General features: G+C 42.3%; 2 protein-coding genes across 3 annotated transcripts; both read right to left on the bottom strand.

Annotated features, from left to right (window-relative positions):
• Positions 1-738: 738 nt before the first annotated feature.
• Positions 739-14,718, bottom strand: LOC106564035 (zinc finger and SCAN domain-containing protein 2). Its single transcript, XM_014130005.2, has 3 exons — positions 14,544-14,718; positions 2,351-2,565; positions 739-1,932 (listed from the first exon to the last, which is right to left on the bottom strand). Exons 2-3 carry the CDS (start codon positions 2,547-2,549, stop codon positions 1,427-1,429), a joined length of 705 nt encoding a protein of 234 aa, XP_013985480.2. The 5' UTR covers positions 2,550-2,565; positions 14,544-14,718; the 3' UTR covers positions 739-1,426.
• A 977-nt stretch (positions 14,719-15,695) lies between these two features.
• LOC123725398 (uncharacterized) lies at positions 15,696-22,701 on the bottom strand. Of its 2 annotated transcripts, none has more exons than XM_045690606.1 (3): positions 22,422-22,701; positions 21,871-22,141; positions 15,696-18,970 (listed from the first exon to the last, which is right to left on the bottom strand). In XM_045690606.1, exons 2-3 carry the CDS (start codon positions 22,133-22,135, stop codon positions 16,392-16,394), a joined length of 2,844 nt encoding a protein of 947 aa, XP_045546562.1. In that variant the 5' UTR covers positions 22,136-22,141; positions 22,422-22,701; the 3' UTR covers positions 15,696-16,391. The 2 variants fall into 2 exon arrangements, with proteins under 2 accessions (XP_045546562.1, XP_045546563.1); XM_045690607.1 differs by having other exon boundaries at positions 22,605-22,700.
• Positions 22,702-23,066: the final 365 nt, after the last annotated feature.

The raw sequence follows: 23,066 nt of genomic DNA, 5'->3' as shown, positions 1-23,066 counted from the left end.
ACAGCCTCCAGCCTTCTTGGGTATGAAGCTACAAGCTTGGCACACCTGTATTTGGGGAATTTCTCCCATTCTTCTCTGCAGATCCTCTCAAGCTCTGCCAGGTTGGATGGGGAGCGTCGCTGCACAGCTATTTTCAGGTCTCTCCAGAGATTTTCGATCGGGTTCAAGTCCGGGCTCTGGTTGGGCCACTCAAGGACATTCAGAGACTTGTTCCGAAGCCACTCCTGGGTTGTCTTTGCTGTGTGCTTAGGGTCGTTGTCCTGTTGGAAGGTGAACCTTTGACCCAGCCTAAGGTCCTGAGCACTCTGGAGCAGGTTTTCATCAAGGATCTCTCTGTACTTTTCTCCGTTCATCTCTCCCTCGATCCTGACTAGTCTCCCAGTCCCTGCAGCTGAAAAACATCCCCACAGCATGATGCTGCCACCACCATGCTTCACCATAGGGGTGGTGATGTGACGCTTGGCATTCAGGCCAAAGAGTTCAATCTTGGTTTCATCAGACCAGAGAATCTTGTTTCTCGTGGTCTGAGAGTCCTTTAGGTGCCTTTTGGCAAACTCCAAGCGGGCTGTCATGTTCCTTTTACTGAGGAGTGGCTTCCGTCTGGCCACTCTACCATAAAGGCCTGATTGGTGGAGTGCTGCAGAGATGGGAGAACCTTCAAGAAGGACAACCATCTCCACAGAGGAACTCTGGAGCTTTGTCAGAGTGACCATCGGGTTCTTGGTCACCTCCCTGACCAAGGCCCTTCTGCTCAGTTTGGTCGGGCGGCCAGCTCTAGGAAGAGTCTTGGTGGTTCCAAACTTCTTCCATTTAAGAATGATGGAGGCCACTGTGTTCTTGGGGACCTTCAATGCTGCAGAAATTTTTTGGTACCCTTCCCCAGATCTGTGCCTCGACACAATCCTGTCTCGGAGCTCTACAGACAATTCCTTCGACCTCACGCCTCGCTTTTTGCTCTGACATGCACTGTCTACTACACCACTTTTGTCCCCCTTATCCTCAACTTCTTTCTTTTCTCCCTCATCCTCTTGGACAATTACATTGGAAGTACAGGCAGGCTTCCCTCCAATGGAAATTCTCTCATGACTTTTAAGACTTCTTAGCTGAGTGAATCCCTCCCCACACAGAGAGCAATGGTAAGGCTTCTCCCCTGTATGTACTCTTTTATGTGTAAGGCTTCCAGAATGATTGAAGCTCTTCCCACATTTGGTGCAGTGGTAAGGCTTCTCTCCACTATGTACTATCTCATGCCTTGTGAGGTTGACTTTTACACTGAAACTCTTCCCACATGTGGCACTGTAGAATGGTTTCTCTCCAGTGTGTACACACTGGTGGTTCTTTAGATTACCTGAGGAACTGAAACTCTTTCCACATTGAGGGCAGGGATAACTCCCACGACTAGGTAGTCTTGATGAACGTGGGTCAACTACAACACTATTTTCCTCCTCTTCCCTCTTTTTTCCTTCTCATCATCCTCCTCCTCCTCCTCCTCCTCCTCTTTGACAATCACATTGAAAGTACAGGTAGGCTTCTTTCCACTGTGTGATTTCTTATGAGTTTTCAGGTCTCCTGCTCGACTGAAACACTTCCCACAAAGAGAGCAATGGTAAGGTTTCTCCCATGTATGTAGCCGCTGATGTTTCTTAAGGCTTCCTGAATGATTGAAGCTCTTCCCACATTGGGTGCAGTGGTAAGGCTTCTCTCCACTATGTACTCTCTCGTGTCTCTTAAGGTTTACTTTCTCACTGAAACTCTTCCCACATGCTGAGCAGTCAAAAGGTTTCTCTCCAGTGTGTACTCTTTGATGATTCTTTAGATTAATTGAGGAACTGAAACACTTTCCACATTGAGGACAGGGGTAACTCCCACAACCAGGTAGTATTAATGCTGTGGAAATGGGCTTGTTGACTGAGTCTGGGTTGGGGCGCTCTCCTGTAAGAATATTAACAGATATAGGGTAAGAAACAGACAAACAAAGTATTTAAGTTAAATAATGCAGGATTCAGTCATTAGAATTAACAGAGTATTGAAGTAAATACTTTGCAATGGGCTTGTTGCATTACACATAGATAATGACATTGTCAAAATGGTATGTAGTCATTTTTGTTTTGGCACTCGCCTCACCTCTTACACATACTGAGGGGTATACTACAAACCAGAATCAATGAGTTAGCCAGCTAACTTGCCTAAATATTCAGAAATAACTTTTTTTTAAAGATATGATTGGCATGGTCTAATTGACTTAACCAAAAACATATCTAAGTTCACATTTCTTAATGAACCAGAAAATCAATAGCTATTTTGGGTCGTTCAACTCTCTGAACCAAAGAGGATGTTAGCCTGAATTTACCTGAGTCAACTGAGTCCCTGTCATCCTCTCGCTCTTCCTCCTCCCCCTCGTTGATTTCTCTGTCCTCTTCCTCCTCTTTGACAATCACATTGAGTTCCACGGTTTGATTGCAGTCACCCAGCTTCACTGACAGCAACTCTGGACCCCGCTGTGAGCTTCTCTGGGCTGGAACACCACAACCAGAACCTGGTTCAGACATGGTAGGCTGGGTAGATCTAACAAAAAGAGGAGACCGAAAGAGTTCAGTGTGAGACTTTCAAACCTAGATCGTGGTATAGCTCTGGAAAAGACAAAAATGTATCTAAGCTAGCTAACCACATATGCCGTCCAACAGGAACACTTTTTCCATAACAAAAAAAGAATTGGTGACAAGTGCACTGTAAAATGATTTAATCCGACTTTAGGCACACTAGATACAGATAAAACCACCTCTTCCGAGCAAATGTAAGTTAAAAGGACTCCAGAGGAAGTTGCCACCACTATTTTGACATAATTCCACTGAAAAACATGCCCACAGCATGATGCTGTCACCACGCTTCCCCGTAGGGATGGTACTGGCCAGGTGATGAGCGGTGGCTAGTTTCCTCCCGACATGACGCTTGGCATTCAGGCCAAATAGTTTAATTTTGGTTTCATCAGACCAGCCAATCTGGTATGGTCAGAGTCCTTTAGGTGCCTTTTGGCAAACTCCAAGCGGACTGTCATGTGCCTTTTACTGAGGAGTGGCTTCCATCTGGCCACTCTACCATAAAGACTTGATTGGTGGAGTGCTGCAGAGATGGGAGAACCTTAGGGAATGACAACCATCTCCACAGAGGAACTCTGGAGGTCTGTCAGAGTGACCATCGGGTTCTTGGTCACCTCCCTGACCAAGGCCCTTCTCCCATGATTGCTCAGTTTGGCCGAGCGGCCAGCTCTAGGTTGAGTCTTGGTGGTTCCAATCTTCTTCCATTTAAGAATGATGGAGGCCACTGTGTTCTTGGGGTCCTTCAATGCTGCAGAAATGTTTTGGTACCCTTCCCCAGATCTGTGACTCAACACAATCCTGTCTCGGCGCTCTACAGACAATTCCTTTAACCTCATGGCTTGGTTTTTGCTCTGACATGCACTGTCAACTGTGGGAGCTTATAAAGACTGGTGTGTGTCTTTCCAAATCACGTCCAATCAATTGAATTTACCACAGGTGGACTCCAATCATGTTTTAGAAACATCAAGCATGATTAATGGAATCAGGATGCACTTCAGCTCAATTTCTAGTCTCATAGGAAAGGGTCTGAATACTTAATTTCACTAGGATAGGGGGCAGCATTCGTAATTTTGGATGAAAAGCGTGCCCAAACTAAACTGCCTGCAACTCAGGCCCAGAAGCTAGGATATGCATATAATTGGTAGATTTGGATAGAAAACTCTAAAGTTTCCAAAACTGTTAAAATAATGTCTGTGTATAACAGAACTCATATGGCAGGCGAAAACCTGAGAAAAATCCAACCAGGAAGTGGGAATTCTAAAGTTTGTAGTTTTTTAAGTGAATGCCTGTCCAGTATCCTGTGTCTGTGGGATCAGATTGCACTTCCTAAGGCTTCCAGTAGATGTCAACAGTCTTTAGAACGTTGTTTCAGGCTTCTATTGTGAAAGGGGAGAGAATAAGAGCTGTTTCAACAAGTGGTCAAGCTGAAAGACAGTTTAGTCTCGCGCATGAGCGCAACGCTCATTCTCTTTCCTTTCTAATGACAACGGAATTGTCTGGTTGGAATATTATTGAAGATTTATGATAAAAACATCCTAAAGATTGATTATATACATCGTTTGACATGTTTCTACGAAATTTAATGGAACTTTTTAGACTTTTCGTCTGGACTTTGTGCCCGCGCTTTGTGCATTTGGATTACTGGACTAAACGCGCAAGCAAAAAGGAGGTATTTTGACAAAGATTTACTTTGTCGAACAAAACAAACATTTATTGTCTAACATGGAGACCTGGGAGTGCCATCAGATGAAGAGGTAAGTGATTAATTTTAACGCTATTTCTGACACCTCTCCATAGCGGTTATGGGGGGGGGGGCAGTGCCCCTGTGACAACAATTTTGGACCCCTTTGTGGCCCCCCTAAATGTGGAGTATAAAATAAATGTGCAAATCTTTGCCATTGTTCTTTTTTTTACATCCGTTATTAGACAGTGGCAACGATGATGATTAGGAACATGGTCTTTTGCCTGCAATGCAGTGAAGAAAACGATATGACAACAATAACATCTAATGTAACTGGCCCCTCTAACAGTACAACTGGCCCCAGCTTGCCCCCCCCAGTTGAAATGGTCTAGAACCGCCACTGCACCTCTCCTAACATAATCGCATGGTGTGCTTTCGCCCTAAAGCCTTTTTGAAATCGGACACAGCGGCTGGATTAACAAGAGGTTTATCTTTAATCCTATGTATAACACTTGTATCTTTCATCAATGTTCATGAGTATTTCTGTTATTTGATGTGGCTCTCTGCAATTTCATCGGATGTTTGTTTGAGACAATGCATTTCTGAACATAACACCGCAATTTCAAATTAGGTTTTTGGAGATAAAGATGAACTTTATCGAACAAAACACATTTGTCTAACATGGAGTCCTGGGAGTGCCATCCGGTGAAGATCAAAGGTTAGTGATTAATTGTAACGCTATTTCTGACTTTTGTGACACCTCTCTTCTTTGGAAAATGGCTGTATGGTTTTCTGTGGCTAGGCGCTGACCTAAAATAAATCGCATGGTGTGCTTTCGCCGTAAAGCCTTTTTGAAAATAAGACACTGTGGCTGGATTAACAAGAAGTTTCTTTAAAATGGTGTATAATACTTGTATGTTTGAGGAATTTTAATAGTGAGATTTCTGTTTGAATTTGGCGCCCTGCAATTTCACTGGCTGTTGGCGAGGTGGGAAGCTCACGTCCCGAACGATTCCAGAGAGGTTAAGTAAATAAGGTATTTGTTTTATTTTTAATAAATTGGCAAAAAGTATTTGATCCATTTTAGAATGAGGCTGTAACAAAATGTGGAAAAAGTCGAGGGGTCTGAATAATTTGGGAATGCACGGTACCTCATGGTGTACAAGACTCCTGTCTGATTCGCACCTGTCTGAGTGGACAATTCCATTGTGGTTCGCAAACTTTTTATAGTCCCGTACCCCTTCAAACATTCATCCTCCAACTGCGTACCCCCTCTAGCACCAGGGTCAGCGCACTCTCAAAATGTTTTTTGACATCATTGTAAGCCTGCCACACACACAATACATTTTTTTTAAACATAAGAATGAATCCGTTGTCGTCACAACCCGGCTCGTGGGAAGTGACAAAGAGCTCTTATAGGACCAGGGCATAAATAATAAACAATAATTTTGCTCTTTATTTAACCATCTTACATATAAAACCTTAATCGTTAAGGAGAAGGGTGTGCTTGAAATGATGCACATAACTCTGCAATGTTGGGTTGTATTGGAGAGTCTCAGTCTTAAATCATTTTCCACGCACAGTTTGTGCCTGTATTTAGTTCTTATGCTAGTGAGGGCCGAGAATCCACTCTCACATAGGTACGTGGTTGCAAAGGGCATCAGTGTCTTAACAGCGCGATTTGCCAAGAGCCCCATAAACGTAACAAACATATACCAGGAGCTGTGCCACGCCCGCTGACTCATCCAGCTGTAACGCATATAATTCACTGGCTTATATGCGAAGCAGTAATTGTTTCAAAACATCTCCTGCCATGTCACTGATGCGTCGTGAAACAGTGTTGTTTGATGGAGGCATTGTCTGTATAGTTTTTTGGGGCCTTTTCCCCCAGCATTGTCTCTACAATAGTATGGGGCTTGTCTGTCCTAGCCACTCGGTAGCTCACCATATAAGACGCTTCTAGACCCTTCTTATTAATGGTATCTGTTGCTTTTATACATGTCTTACTACTCAAAAATTGTCTTTGTTCTCACAAAAAAACTCCTGTGGCTTATTTTTCAAGTTGTCATGTTTCATTTTTATATATCTGCGCAAGAGTGAAGGTTTCCCGCTAGAGTGTAACGGTTAACCTGTTAGGGCTAGGGGGCAGTATTTGCACGGCTGGATAAAAAAAATGTACCCGATTTAAACTGGTTACTAATCCTACCCAGTAACTAGAATATGCATATACTTATTATATATGGATAGAAAACACTCTAAAGTTTCTAAAACTGTTTGAATGGTGTCTGTGAGTATAACAGAACTCATTTGGCAGGCAAAACCCTGAGACATTTTCTGACAGGAAGTGGATACCTGATGTGTTGTATTACCTTTAAACCTATGCCATTGAAAAACACAGGGGCTGAGGAATATTTTGGCACTTCCTATTGCTTCCACTAGATGTCACCAGCCTTTACAAAGTGTTTTGAGTCTTCTGGAGGGAGATCTGACCGAACAAGAGCCATGGAACGATGATGGCCCATTAGACACCTGGCGCGCGAGTTCATGTTGGGTACCCTCGTTCCAATACGTTATAAAAGAGAATGCATTCGTCCACCTTGAATATTATTCATGTTCTGGTTAAAAAGGCCCTAATGATTTATGCTATACAACGTTTGACATGTTTGAACGAACGTAAATATATTTTTTCCCCTCGTTCATGACGAGAAGTCCGGCTGGCTTAGATCATGTGCTAACAAGACGGAGATTTTTGGACATAAATGATGAGCTTTTTTGAACAAAACTACATTCGTTATGGACCTGTGATACCTGGAAGTGACATCTGATGAAGAGAATCAAAGGTAATGGATTATTTACATAGTATTTTCGATTTTAGATCTCCCCAACATGACGTCTAGTCTGTATCGCAACGCGTATTTTTCTGGGCGCAGTGCTCAGATTATTGCAAAGTGTGATTTCCCAGTAAGGTTATTTTTAAATCTGGCAAGTTGATTGCGTTCAAGAGATGTAAATCTATAATTCTTTAAATGACAATATAATATTTTACCAATGTTTTCTAATTTTAATTATTTAATTTGTGGTACTGACTTGACTGCCGGTTATTGGAGGGAAACGATTTCCTCAACATCAATGCCATAGTAAAACGCTGTTTTTGGATATAAATATGAACTTGATAGACAATGCATGCATTTTTAGTTCTAACATAATGTCCTAGGAGTGTCATCTGATGGAGATTGTAAAAGGTTAGTGCATCATTTTAGCTGGTTTTATGGTTTTGGTGACCCTGTCTTTGAATTGACAAAACATTACACACAACTCTTGTAAATGTACTGTCCTAACATACTCTAAATTTATGCTTTCGCCGTAAAACCTTTTTGAAATCGTAAAACGTGGTTAGATTAAGGAGATGTTTATCTCTCAAAGGGTGTAAAATAGTTGTATGTTTGAAAAATGTGAATTTTGACATTTATTTGGATTCAAATTTGCCGCTCTTGAAATGCACCTGCTGTTGATGGAGTGCACCACGGGTGGGACGCTTGCGTCCCACCTAGCCCATAGAGGTTAATGTGATTGGATGTTAATTATTTACCTGTATTTGACAATGTGTTGTTATTTCGCTGAACACTAGATGGTTTAACAACATTTTTGGCAGTGAAATGAGGCTACTCAAACAAGGCTACCCAGCATACAAGTCATTCATGATTTGAAATGCAATCAAGCATTTTAGTTTGTTGAAATAAAATAAAGCGAACCTTGAATAATTAGCTTGAACAATAAATAAATCGTTCCATTTCGGGTAATTGCATTCACAAATGAATGTGACTTTTCTTTGCTGTAATAAAGGCTTGACAAAAAAAACCTAAAAAACATTACAGGACTCTGGTACGCTTATAATGTATTGTGTTGTTAACATTGTTCCAAACGGTCAGAAAAATGGTATTGTAACCTATACAGCACCTGTTTGGCATGACATAATATGCACGCAATGCTTGCTCCTTACCTTCTTTTCCTTGATCTCCAGTATTTTCCACAACCAGTCACATTTATTCCACACATCTGACTTCCCCTTTACCTCCTGAGCAACCAGTAAACATCCTCTGCATCCATTTTTTGCGGTTATGGTTTTTGGAGTTTGTTATAAACCAATTTATTTTTGTGACTATGATATGCGATAGGTCAGGCCCTATTGGTCACGTGCATGCGATGCATATGTCTCACATAAAGAGAGCAAAGGTTGAGGGAATAGGGAATGTTTTTCCTAAACAAATGAGGGATTTGGTAACATTACCGTTCAGTCAGAATTGGCTAAAATGGTGGTGCAGCTTAAGCAACACGGACAGCACGATAAACACTATGTTCTGTGGTGGTCACTGCAGCAGGGAGGAGAGACAACGGCTGCTAGTCAGAGTCAGTTGCAGTCTTTTTTTTTTTTTTAAAACACTGTACAGCAAGTCTGAGCCCAGCCCGCCACAATCAAATCTATTGCTGGTTGGACTCCCACTAGTAATTTGTGTGTCTTAACTATTTAATCAAAACAGTGTGCTTAAAGCATCAGACAAACTAAATGAATATAGTTGATTTGATTAAAACACATAGGATGTGTCTATACATGGAAAAGTTAAAAGAACAGACAACTCTGGGTCGACCAAGACTTTTACTTTAATTTGTTATTTTAGTCGGAGACAGTCCTAAATTTCAGTTGGGTCACATTTTTGTTTTATGAAGTTATTTCCTTTGAGTCTTAGTTCTTTAGGCTTTATTATTTAGGCCACTATTCAACATGCGGTTTGTTTCGCTCTTTCTTCCACACAGTGTTGCCAACAATTTCAGTGAGAATCGCTATTGGTCCCCGATGTAGCATTTTTACACTCTCCCCTTGTGCTTCTCTGCTTGTGTGCGCCGTTGCTGTTACTGTCACACAGACAGCATTTGCAGCAGAATTGAGTGGGAGAAGTCGCTAAACGCTATCAAAACTAGGGATGCACGATATAAAAATAGGTAGGCATATCGGAATCAGCCGATATTAGCTAAAAATGCCAGCCTCGGCCCGATGTCTAGTTTAACGCCAATGTGCAAAACCGATGTCAAAGCTGTCCATACCTATATAACGTAGGTAGATGACGTAATGACGCCACAACAAATATAGCGCTACACGTGCAACACAGCATTCCTAACCTAGCCCACAATGTCTGCTGTGTGGATGGAGCAGTCAACAAGTCCAGCAGTCATTTGAAAAGAGTAAGAACATTTCAGCGAGACAACTCAGACTAAATCCATTAACAGCCAGATAATGGAATTCACTGCCCTTAACAATCAACCGTTCTCTGTCGTGGATGATCTAGGCTTTCCCCGACTGCTCAAGCACCGGTACACTACTACCAAGTAGGCGCTATTTTTCAGATGTTGCCCTACCGGAGTATTGTTGAAACACACTTCCATGAACTACTTGCTATGGGCATCACTGCTATTTGCTTCACGACTGACATTTGGACCAGCGATGAGCATTCCGAGTCTTACAGCAAAGTGGGTCGACAAGGATTTTGTACTGAGGAAAGCCGTATTGCATGCTCAAAAATGTGCTGGTTCTCATGCCTGCTCAACAAAAATGCCAACAGACTGTCGGGTTAACATGGAAAAGTACTCTACTAGAGGCTGTGAACAAGCGATTCGGTGGCATTCTCTGAGCCTCTTTACTGTGTCGCCACCATGCTCGATGCTAGGTATAAGGACCGCTACTACTTCGATACAGACAAGAAACAGGGTTTACGTGAAATGTTAGACACAGCTGGACAAGATGGAAATGGACACAGTGACAGTGCGCACCGAGGAAGAGAAGCCACGGACAGACAGAGCTGAAACTTCACTGCTTGACATGTATGATGAAATACATGGTTGAGATGTAACAACGAAACAGCACAAGTGAAAGAAATAGGTTTTGATTATGTTTTACTGTTAACTTCTTTGGGATAGGGGGCAGTATTTTCACGGCCGGATAAAAAAACGTACCCGATTTAATCTGGTTACTACTCCTGCCCAGAAACGAGAATATGCATATAATTAGTAGATTTGGATAGAAAACACTCTAAAGTTTCTAAAACTGTTTGAATGGTGTCTGTAAGTATAACAGAACTCATATGGCAGGCCAAAACCTGAGAAGATTCCATACAGGAAGTGCCCTGTCTGACAATTTGTTGTCCTTCTGTTGCATCTCTATCGAAAATACAGCATCTGTGCTGTAACGTGACATTTTCTAAGGCTTCCATTGGCTCTCTAAAGCCGCCAGAAAGTGGAATGGGGTGTCTGCTGTCTCTGGGCAAAGGACAGCAGCAGAATTTGTAAGTGGTCAGCCTTGGGACAGTGAGACTGAGATGCACGGTCACGAGACTACTCCATTTTTTTCTTTCAGCCTTTGAATGAATACAACGTTGCCCAGTTGGAATATTATCTCTATTTTACGAGAAAAATAGCATAACATTTGATTTTAAACAGCGTTTGACATGCTTCTAAGTACGGTAATGAAATATTTTGAATTTTTTTGTCACGAAATGCGCTTGCACGTCACCCTTCGGAAAGTGACCTGAACGCACGAACAAAACGGAGCTATTTGAATACAACTATGGATTATTTGGAACCAAAACAACATTTGTTGTTGAAGTAGAAGTCCTGGGAGTGCATTCTGACGAAGAACAGCAAAGGTAATCCAATTTTTCTAATAGTAATTCTGAGTTTAGTGAGCCCCAAACTTGGTGGGTGTCAAAATAGCTAGCCGTGATGGCCGAGCTATGTACTCAGAATATTGCAAAATGAATATTGCAAAATGTGATAGACAAACTCTTCCGTTTTGTATGCTATGGACTTTAGTTTGTAGGCTGGACCCTGGTTTTATGAACACACAATCGATTATGTACAGTGCAATATTTATGTCCAATATGAAACAAGTGGATTTAAACTGATTGGCGTCTCTTTAATATTAACTCAGAATAAAATTTCTATAGTTCATTTTTACAAGTTGTGTTTGAGCTGCAAAAGTCAAATTGAAAACAATATTGGTATTGTTGAATTCGATTTTCATAATAGCAAGCTAGGACTGGTGGTTTGGTTAGCTAAACTAGCAAGTCTGTTTGGTTACCACAGCAACTACTGTAGCCATCTAGTAAACTTGCTAGCTACTTTAGTGGATGTTAAAACATTTCTACCTGCAAATGTGTTAAATTATAGCCATGGTATAAAAAGGGATAATCAACGCAGGGCTCTATGCGTTCTCTGGAAAATAGGTCAGTTTTATCAGTTCTACTCCACTAGCGCGTCATGGAAAACACCTTCCACGTCATTCATTATTTTCCATAGAAAACAACCCTCGTTGATCATCCCTTAAGTACACCGCAGGTATGATAAGACCAATATTTTTACTGGGGTAATTACTTTGGTAACCAGTTTATAATAGCATATGGCACCTCGGGAGTTTGTGGTGTTTTTTTAACCTAGGCATGTCAGTTAAGAACAAATTCTTATTTACAATGACAACCTACACCGGCCAAACCCGGATGACGCTGGGCCAATTGTGCGCCGCCCTATGGGACACCCAAACACGGACGATTGTGATACAGCTGGATTCTAAACCAGGGTGTCTTTAGTGACGCGTCTAGCACTGAGATGCAGTGCCTTAGACCGCGGCACCACGCAGGAGCCCATGACCAATAAACCACGGCTAAGGGCTGTGTCCAGGTAGTTGTGCACAACTTCAGGAGTTGGAGTCGACTCTGACTCCCTGTGGTTGGAGTCGACTCTGACTCGACTCCCAAAACACACTGAAATGGATACGCACACACCACCTCCTTACTGCAGTCCTACTAGGAAGACTACATTTGCGTTCTAGAGGACTGACATGAGCATCATACCGCCATTTGCTCATCAACGCAGCCTATAAAAAGCCTAGGTGATGTGTAGGACTAGAATATTTCACTGATATATCTGCCGTGCCTAGACGGATCCCATGGGATGAATATAATCCCAGCCCCCGTCGCCGCAGGCGGCCTTTTGATAGGCCGTCATTGTAAATAAGAATTTGTTCTTAACCAACTTGCTTAGTTAAAGCACTCTACGCTGATAAGACTATTTTCCATGTTACAGCTCTATTCTGACAGGTATTACTAGAGATGAGCGTTTTCTAATTAGTATCCCAGCATGTGCGTTATTCCAGAGGACTATTCACATAGGATTAGTCTTTCCAAACTACCCCTGCAATTCTAATATATATTTTTTATTTTTAACATTGGAGTTATGACGGAAGCCTTATTGCAGGCGTGAAGATAATTCAATGTCACGTCTAGACGATAACAGGCTACACTGATAACTCGTGCTTGGCTCCCAAATGTATAGGTCTCCCCATAATATTTACAATTGATGAAATGTGATCCTATTCATTATTGTAGCTGATTCCATGGTCGACGTCCTTCCTAATAACAACGCCCCCAATCCTGCTGACTCCAGTTGCTGAACCATATTTGCACTTGACTGGGTTTATGGATGACAAGTGAACTTTAGCGGGGGATGCTGCTTTGAGATCTATCGCCTAGGACAGGGCTCTCCAACCCTGTTCGTGTCGAGCTACCCTCCTGTAGGTTTTCGCTTCAACCCTAATGTAGCGCATGTGATCCAATAATTATCTGCTTGATAAGCTGGATCAGGATAGTTACAATTGGGGTTGGAGCAAAAAACCTACAGAAAGGTAGCTCTCCAGGAACAGGGTTGAGAGCCCTGACCTAGGACATCAACAGACAGCCAGGGTTTCATTAAATAAGCTATAGGCAATACTTCTTTATTGCATATTTACGGCTAATTAAACTGATGCATTTGGCAATGTTCAACGTCAAAACACTGGCACCATGAAGAATAGCTTAACCATAGTCATTGACAGCCTAATATAGACTTTTGGTGAATTTACGATGCATTGCTAGACAGATAACCAAGAAATAGCCTATGCGCACGGTTCTGTCTGCCCCGATCCTCTTTCTAACTCGCTGGCTCCTCTTTCTCTTCACTATGAAAAACGCTAGTGTGTTTTTGGTCTTCGGTCTGCTGTGTGTAGAAGAGCTCAGTCTACTCATCGATAGCCCCTACTTTAGTGAACTTGTGCGAGACATTGCATGCCAAGAAATTGCAAATACAGTACTGCACGGTCGGAACAAGAAGCACAAGCATTTCGCTACACTGGCATTAACATCTGCTAACCATGTGTATGTGAGCAATAAAAATTGATTTGCGATTGACTACATTTTTTGGATTACCGATGCATGGTTCTGGCTGTGGTTCCTCCCATCTCTTTCTCTCCCCCTCGCTCTTTCTTTGCTGTGAGTTTGTGTTTTCGAAGTAGACTACGGCAAATAGTTTCCTTAGGAATCGACGCTTGACACCCAGAAATGGGAGTCGACAAGGAATAGATTCATTTGGAGTCGACTCCCCACCACTATATCCAGGCACTCCGCGCTGCGCATAAGAACAGCCTTTAGCTGTGGTATACTTGCCATATACCACACCTCCTCTGGCCTTACTGCATAAGTATACATAACGAGACTCTTATTCTGAAAGCTTCCCAAAAAAATCCGTGACCCGGAAGTATTTAATTATTGTTCAAGTCAAGTTGGTCACATACATATAGCAGATGTTATTTTGGGTGTAGCGAAACGCTTGTATGCCTGCTTCACAGCGCCATTATTTTGATAGAAACACGAAAATTGTTACAAATTATGTAGACATTCCTTCTTAAATTTGCTTGAAAACGTTATGGGAAAAGGGTTAGGGATTCGCTGTTTTCATAACCGGTAGCCAGATAGTTTAGCAACGGTTAGTCCAGCCAATGTAGCCACCTACAGTAACGTTAGCTAGACAGATTAACGTTACTGTAGTTATAAAAACATATTTCGTTAAGCTATCTGTGGCTAAACAATGAGCTGGCGGTTAGCGAATTCCTCGCAACAGTCAGTTTACTCACAATTAGACGACAGCTCGCTAACTATGAAGTAAAAGTCACTTCAACCGTTACCCCGAAATGAAGTTAGTTTGTTAGTTAGCTATCGACAAACGGGTTGGACGGGAGATGTGTAGCTAGCTAACTAACGAGTGGCTAACAGCTAGGTAGTTAGCTAGCTGGGATAACAACAAAGCCAGGCCGCGGCAACCACTTGCCGTTTAATCGTGGAATGCGTTAGTTCACAGACCGTCCTACAAGCTCAAGCTTAACATTTTTGAAATTAGCAATAGGTTACCTTGAACTGATTTCCTGTAGCTAATTGTTTAGCCGAGAAGAACTTGATGAAATGGTGAGGTCTAGTTGAGCAAGCGGAAATTCATCCACTTCCCGAGTGAGTTTGGTCTCGATTATGAGATGCTGCAAAAAATGTTCGTGAGCGTCGTATCAGCGTAGTCGTTGTGCATGTGTTGCTGGCCTCTGGCGGAAATACGTTTTCTTCGATATGGTGTAACGGGGTTGGCATCCAATACATGTTACATTACCGCCACCTACTAGATTGGAGTAGAACTTCCTTATACTTTGAAAAAAAAAACAATAAATACCCTACCATATAATACTCACTCACAAAAAATAATATATATATTTTTTAAATAACACCACCCTACTCCACTATTTAAATCTCTTTACTCCTACCTCAGGTCAACAACCTGAAAGGATGGGACACCACCACTTAACACACCCTGTAACTCTTTTGATGTCAAGTCTCACACACCCAAATACCTCTCTGCCAGCTGCCACCACAACTTCAATCTTCTGCGACTTACATTCCATCCCTGCAGTACAGTTGATAACCATGGTAGAGAAATTAACATTAATTTATCTGGCAACAGCTCTGGTGGACATTCCTGCAGTTAGTATGCCAAGTGCACAATCTCTCAAAACTTGAGGCATCTGTGGCATTGTGTTGTGTGACAAAACTACAAATTTTAGAGTGGCCTTTTATGGTCCCCAGCACAAGGTGCACTTGTGTAATGATCATGCTGTTTAATCAGCTTCTTGATATGCCACACCTGTCAATTGGATGGATTATCTTGGCAAAGGAGAAATGTTCCCTAAAAGGGATGTAAACACATTTGTGCACAACATTTTTGAGAAATACGATTTTTGTGCTAATGGAACATTTTGGGAATCTTTTATTTCAGCTCATGAATCATGGGACCAACACTTTACATGTTGCATTTGTAGTTTTGTTCAGTGTAGATTTCTCAACCAAAACATGACAGCTATCATTACATTATATTTATATCAGCAGTGTGATGTTATATTATTTCAACAGTGTATAACATCTGTTATCCTTTATTATCATAATGTTACTATACTGACTTGTCATCGGATAAAGACAATCTACCAACATAATACACTTTCAATGAAGAAGAGGAGCCACAGACAGTTGGACCTGTTTGTATTTATAATTCAGTTGAAGGATAGTTGACAACATTTTACACAGTTTACAAGCAGATCATAACATTACAACACACTCATATTGTTAACTTTGGATGTCAATTAGAGGTCTTCATATACCCGAGACCCGGGCCGTTCTGGTCTGAAATTCTAACATGTCCCTCGGTTCAGGGTGGGTCCTGCTTGATTGTCATCGGATCTCGGGTCTACGTAACTACAGCTGATAGACCCGACCCCGGCTCTGCATAGTCTATAGCATATATATTTTACGCTAATCAGGTGAAATGATTGACTTATAGAAGGCCTAGCCAACATAAAGACCTATTAATTAACCAGAAGAGCAACTTGGCTGATATCTGGACCTGTGAAGACCTCTAATGTCAATACAAACCAGCCCTTCTACTGATTTGAATTATGTATACACATTTTTTATTTACAACTGAATTCTACTGGAGTCTATGGACTTATTTTGTATTCAATAGAATAGCCCATAAGGCCCATGGTCAAATGTAGTGCACTACAGAATAGGGCCCATGGTCAAATGTAGTGCACTACAGAGGGAATTGTGCACCATTTGGGACACTCAGCCCCAGTATATACTATATACAGACACAGCCCCCAGTATATACTATATACAGACAGAGCCCAAGCCTTCTCAGATTTTTCTCAGATGCTGTACTGCTCATTTAAACAGGAAGGCTCCAGGGCAGGTTTTATTTCGGACAAACTTATCGACGACCTTGTCGTGAAAGTCTGACCTGAGTCCTTGAATTAAGTCTTTCTCGACAGAGAGCATGGACAGTGCATTTAGCCTGCCATTGTTCTGTTGCCAAGCGACCGCGGATCCCGAGGTGTTCCGAGAACACGGCAACGCCTGGATTCTTTTCAGAGTGGGGAACCTTCTATCAGACTCGGCGGTCTGCATGGGAGTGGTGATGATGATTTTGAGAAGAGAGACCGTCTCTGACAAAACATCCTGGAGGTTGAGTTCGCTGATTGTTTTCAGTAAAGACAGCGCTGTTGTACCCCTGTGGAGCTCCGTGTGTTGGTACAGAGAGGTCAATTCATCTTTCAGCTTCCCAGTGTTAACCACCGGCCATAGCTTGGCAGCACACTGTAGGGCTGAGCACGGGAAACAGCCTACGAACTTAGAGAAGAGCGTGGGATTCACCAGTTTGGCTGCGATTAAATGGTCACTACTTTGAGAAAACCTGTGATGCACATGTGTGACGATGATGTCACATGCCTTCCTCATGACCGCTGCAGTTCTCTTTGTGTCTCTCTTGTCGTTGTCCGACGTGGAGCCTACGTGTGCTGTGGCCTCAGCTCTCCCCTGTTGGGCCTGAACGTACTTCTCGAAACTATCAACTGCCTGTTCGATGTCCGCCACGACAATGTCCCTTTTGAGTATATTGACAGTGAGAACATCCACCTCTTGCATGACCAAATAGAATAATTCCAGCAGTTGTAGGAACGTGGGGTCCCTGAGTTTGGCTGACAGGCCATAAGCCTCTCTGATAGAGTCCTGGTCCCACACCGGCTGTGTCCTAATATCCTCCACACACTTCTGAAGAGCAACGCGATTCTCCCAAACCACACTGACCGTTTCTCGCTCACAGTTCCACCCTGCAGCTGTAGCTCTCTTTGGCTGATCTTTGAAGAAGGTCTCGAACAAAGACAAATCCGCAAAAAACACTTTGAGTTGGGTCGCTGTCGCCGAGCAGATCTGTTGGAGTGTGACACGTAGCGGGTGAGCGTAGCAGTGCACAAAGTTAGCGTTGGGATAGGTGCGTTTCAGGTGAGTTTCCAGGTCGCGTACGTCGGCCCCGTCCACTGCTGCTGCCGCGACCCCGTCGTACGTCTGAGCGATCAGCTTGTGCTCCAGTTTCAGTGGTTCCAGCGAGTCCTTGACTGCGTTGGTGAGACCGGCGGACGTTTTATCCTTTAGGTCCACAAACTCCCAAAACCTCTCTGTGACGGTATTGTCTGGAAGCATGTACCGTAGCACGACAGAGACCTGCTGTGGCGTACAGGAGTAGATTGTTAGCCCAAGAAGCTGATCTTGGGCCAGTATGGCATTTTCCACACTAATGGTCAAGGTTGGAATTGGAGACGCTGATCCTAGATCTGTAGCTAGGGGTAATGTCACCCTAGAGGAGACCTCCCCTGTCCACGGCATGCCGTCCACCTGCACCGCTACGAAGCTAGCCGCCCACACCTCCTTGGTAATCGCCTCTTTGTACACCTCGTGCATACAGTCAAACAGTTTGTTTTGTACATAGCCTCTTGGGTGCTTAAAGAAGCCGTGAGCGTCGTAATGCCTCTGGAGTCTCGAGTCTCCCTCGCACATCGTCTCAAAGATGCACTTAAACATGGATGTGTTTAGAGAGTCCGACTCTACCCGGCCGCTCCGCCACGTGGCAGCCATGTGTCTTCCACACAGCACGTAGCATTTGACCATTCTACCCAGCACGTACCTGTTCTCCTCTGTTTGTCTGTTGTGTATCTCAATGGAGCTTGGGTTTACGCTGACCAGCTGACCAGCGGTGTTAGTCTTCCCTAGAAATCCCAGTTTCATGCCGTTTTCCAGATGAGTACAACAACTCTCATGTTTGGAAATCCTTTCGGAGAGGTGCTTCAGGTCCTTGAAACCCACCGTTGACCAAGTGCCCTCTTTGCCGAATAAAAGGCACGGGAAGCAGTAAAGCGCTTTTCTGGAGACGCTAGCCGTCAGCCACGATTTCTTATGGAACCACGAGGGGTTGAATGAACGGGTCGGGTCCTTTCCCTTTGTTCTGTGTTGGGGAAGTGTTATTTCTACATCAGGTGGCTGGTGGGGACCGAGACTTTTTATCTGGAGTTTCTCCTCCTGTGACAAAGTGTAACGGTTAGTAAGGAGAAAATCCACATGGTTACTGATTGATGTTGGTTTTCTGGCCTGGTTCAAGCTCTCATCACATATATCTTTATGTTTACTAGGATCCCCGTTAGCTGACACGATGATGAAAGAAAATTGTGGGAGGACTGGTGGGAGGATTGGTGAGAAGGAGCTGGAAGTCTTTTTCCGTTTGGGAGGACATGTTGCACCGTGGCTGCGGTCTTTACAAGTGTGTTTTCTCAACTCCTCTGGCTCATAGAAACTAGTGAAGCAGTCCATGCAGTGGTGATGTTTCTGTCTTGAGTTCCTCCCTCTATGTTGTCGGTGGTTTCCTGATACTGTGGTACTGGGCTCGCTGAGTGAGCCTGAGTTGGAGCTCTCTCCTGTGAGAATATATTAACAGATTTTATTTATTTATTTTCACATTTATTTAACCAGGTAGGCTAGTTGAGAACAAGTTCTCATTTACAACTGCGACCTGGCCAAGATAAAGCAAAGCAGTGCGACACAAACAACAACACAGAGTTACACATGGAATAAACAAACATACAGTTAATAACACAATAGGGAAAAAAGTCTATATACAGAGGTAAGATAAGGGAGGTAAGGCAATAAATAGGCCATAGTGGCGAAATAATTGCAATTTAACAATTAAACACTGGAGTGATAGAAGACGAATGTGCAAGTAATATGGGATTACAATCAGAAAAGTAAAAAAATAATGCATCTATTATTTAGAATTCAGGTGTGATTAAAACACCAAATAATACAAAGGCATCTCCCCCATTAAATTACAGCGCCTATCAGAATGTATGAGGTTAAAGGGGAAGTTGACCTAAAAATACCACATTTCCCAAGTGATTACATACATTGAAACTAGTTAGGTGGAGTTTGCCTTCTCCCCCTCTCTCTCCCTGCAGTCTAGAACTGGAAAGCTGCTAAAAGGGTCACGTTACTCGTCTTTCTGTACGACTAACTCTGCTCCGTTGTCAGTCAAAGAGTGATTGTGAAATCTGCGAATTGTGGACAGATTCTTTGATTTATTGAAAGCATATGGCCAAATCAGCTATTTTTTAAAATCAAAATTACTAAATGGTTTTGAGTCAGGTAATGTGTACTTTCCCACCTAAAACGATTGTGGTTATTTTATGTGGCCGACTGCAACAACAGCAGAGATGGGTAACAACTGTGCATGTGCGCTCTCGTGGGGCAAACTCTGTGACCAGTGGAGGCTGGTGGGAGGAGCTATAGGAGGACAGGCTCATTGTAATGGCTGGAATGGAATAAAGGGAATGGAGTCTAACCTGTGGTTTCCATATGTTTGATAACGTTCCATTTATTCCATTCCAACCATTACACGCTGTCGTATATGTCGATCCAGAGCATCCCAAACATGCTCAATGAGTATGCAGGCCATGGAAGAACTGGGACATTTTCAGCTTCCAGGAATTGTGTACAGATCCTTGCGATATGGGGCCGTTTATTATCATGCTGAAACATGAGGTGATGGCGGTGGATAAATGGCACGACAATGGGCCTCAGGATCTCATCACTGAAGTCTTTCTTCGTTTTCTCAGCTTGTCATTTCCTTAAAACTGGTAAAACGGATGATATTTGGACATCTTGCATAGGACCAATCTTTCCACTGTTTTGGAGTTATGGCGTTTCCTCCCCAGTCCCTAAACGAAACAGACAACTTTACTGGTGTTAACTAGATTACTAATGCATTCATTCTAACGACGTAAGACATTATTCTGGTGAGCATTACTTTATTTAGTTTTCTGGGGCAACAAGTTATGACAGAAGAGAAGCTGCTTTTATCAAACTATAGTTGACAAACAAATGGACTACCAAATGTCAGAAATTATAATATGGCCTAACAAATGTCAGAAATTATAAGCAGAAACTTGTCTAAATTAGGGGTGAAAGTAGCCAGTAGTAAATTCATTATGGCTGGCTAAATGATAGGGTAATTATTATGGTGGATCTAACTGCGCAGGTAGCCTACTTTTTGAAGTGATTTGTTTGAAAATCTGATGAAAACAGCATCACACAACACCCATGATATGTGAAACTGAGCCCGCACAGACCGCAAAAACTACAGTATACGGAAGGAGATGTTTACATGCCACAGTATCCTGTCTTAGATCAACTCATCCCTGGCATCTTATCCGGGTTTCTCATAACCCGAGATACAAGCTTTTTTCAGGTTATTGTAAAACGGGATATGATATTTATATGTGTCAACTCAAAAACAGAATAGTTGAGTATCCTGAATAATAACAGGATATGGGTGTTTATATGTAAACATGGTCAGTGGCTAAATAAGAGTTGAACATGTCATGTAAAATCCCTTGAGAAAACATTTTAAAATGCATCTTCTGAATTAAACGAAGATTAGTATTTTGCCGTTTGGTATCTCTAAAACATACTATGGGACAATGATCACTGAGATCATATGCAAATACTCCACTAGAGAAATATTTATGGATGTTATTAGTCAGAATTTTATTAATCAATGAGGAGTTAACTGGGTTTTTCACATTTAGGATCAATTGAGTCCAATTAAAATCAATACATATACTCTTTAACCACCTTGCATAATACAAAAAAATCTCCATCAAAATCCATCTATTTCAGATAGAATGCTAGGTTTTTTTTGTTGTTGTATGGGCTGCGTCTCAATCTACTGCATTCGCCAATGGTGGCCTTCTGCATCTGCGGTGAAAGGTGGGCAAACTACAGTGGTGTTTGTCAGACCACGAGACATGCCGAAAATTGGTCTTTCTCACAAAAACGTCGGAACGGTTTGGCCTACAAATTACTGTGACCACTATGGAAAGATGAGACTCTCATGAACATGATAGTTCACAAGTGTCATGGAACAAGCCTGAAGTCGGTACCGCCGATCTGCCCAACTTCTGTCTGTAGTGTCCGAACAGCTTGGGGCTACACACTTGTTTCGTTCTAGGATGCCCACAAGACTCGTCTGAAGGTAGCCCGGTACCAGTTTTAAAAAATGAATGGAAGTATATATGGAAGTAGTCTAGTGGCAAAAATATGGGTACAAAAATGTAAAATTATAAAATTATTGTTATCTGTTTTTCCATGTCACGTGACCCTTTTATGTAGCTTTCCAGTTCTAGGCTGCAGTGAGAGAGAGGGGGAGAAGGCAAACTCCACCTAACTAGTTTCAATGTATGGAATCACTTAGGAAATTTTAGGTCAACTGTATTATTTTGTCATTGACATCTCTCCATACCCCACATCCAACCTAACTGACCTGGAGGAGACATATCAGCATTTCTCTCCTCTTCTACTTGGACCTCTCTCTTCTCCCCCTCTTCCTTATCTTCTTTGATTTTGCTCTGTTCTTCTTTAACATCTCCCTTCTCCTCCTTTTTGACAATCACATTGAGTTCCAGTGTTTGACTGCAGTCCTCCAGCTTCACTGAGACGCAGTCCTCCAGCTTTACTGACACAGTCTCTGGACCAGGCTGTGAGCTTCTCTGGACTGGAATGCCACAGCCAGAACTCGGTTCAGACATGGTGGGCTAGAGGTGGGTCAGTAGAACCAGAGGCGGTATAAAAAGGTGAGTTTTACAAACAAACAGGTTATACCACATTTGGGAAAGGGGTGCAATGCAAACGTGTGTACGCTGATGTGGTAGTAAACAAAGCAAGCTAGCCATTTTACATTTGAGTAATTTAGCAGATACTCTTATCCAGAGCAACATACGAGTGCATAACTTTTCGTAGCCAACAGCAATAGCTAAATACTATATTATGGACAAAACACAATGCAAAGTGTTAGCTAGCTAGAACGATACCAACCTATTTAGCTGTAGTCACTTTCCAAACCAAGACAATGGCTAGTGTAACGTTAGCTAGCTTACAAGCTAGGATAACACGCACTCTAAAAGACTCAAGAGTTTGTCTGACACATGCGTTATTTAAATAACTCATTAAAGTTCAAAATGAACATGTAAAACACATTTAAACGAATTTCCTAGCTACCTGAAATAATTGTTTGTTTGGATGAGAATATCGGTGGAAAACTACTTGACGCCAGCTAGCAATAACTTCCGGGTGACGTCATTTGGGGGAAAAATCCTTCAACATAAGAGTTCTGTCCTGTAAACCGTGTGTAAATGGGTAATGAAGGCGAAATAAACGATTGGAAATATATGCACAATTATAATCCTATCGTATACTGGTTATCAAACATGTATTTCTCCACTTATGATCAGCTCTGTGTTTAGCCTTCTCCTATTATTTTGGAATCGCCTACTATTCAACACACTAGCAGACATATAAATAAATATGTATAGTATATGCATTTAACCTTTATTTAACTAGGCAAGTCAGTTAATTAAGAACAAATTCTTATTTACAATGACGGCCTAACAAAAGGCAAAAGGCCTCCTGGGGGGATGGGGGTTGAAATTAAAAATAAATTACATAAAAATATTGGACAAA

This window comes from Salmo salar, chromosome ssa12, assembly GCF_905237065.1.
Source record: "Salmo salar chromosome ssa12, Ssal_v3.1, whole genome shotgun sequence".
Lineage (NCBI taxonomy): Eukaryota > Metazoa > Chordata > Actinopteri > Salmoniformes > Salmonidae > Salmo > Salmo salar.
Note: the sequence above shows the minus strand (reverse complement) of the source record. Positions and strands in the feature narration are given on the sequence as shown.

Bases quoted from the DNA above. Each gene is read 5' to 3' on its own strand.
- LOC123725398 (XM_045690606.1), bottom strand. From the start codon at position 22,135: ATGTCTGAACCGAGTTCTGGCTGTGGCATTCCAGTCCAGAGAAGCTCA. The intron at 18,971-21,870 runs GTCAGTTAGGTT...ATATTCTCACAG, and splicing joins TGCTGATATGTCTCCTCCAG to GAGAGAGCTCCAACTCAGGC.
- LOC106564035 (XM_014130005.2), bottom strand. From the start codon at position 2,549: ATGTCTGAACCAGGTTCTGGTTGTGGTGTTCCAGCCCAGAGAAGCTCA. The intron at 1,933-2,350 runs GTAAATTCAGGC...ATATTCTTACAG, and splicing joins CAGGGACTCAGTTGACTCAG to GAGAGCGCCCCAACCCAGAC.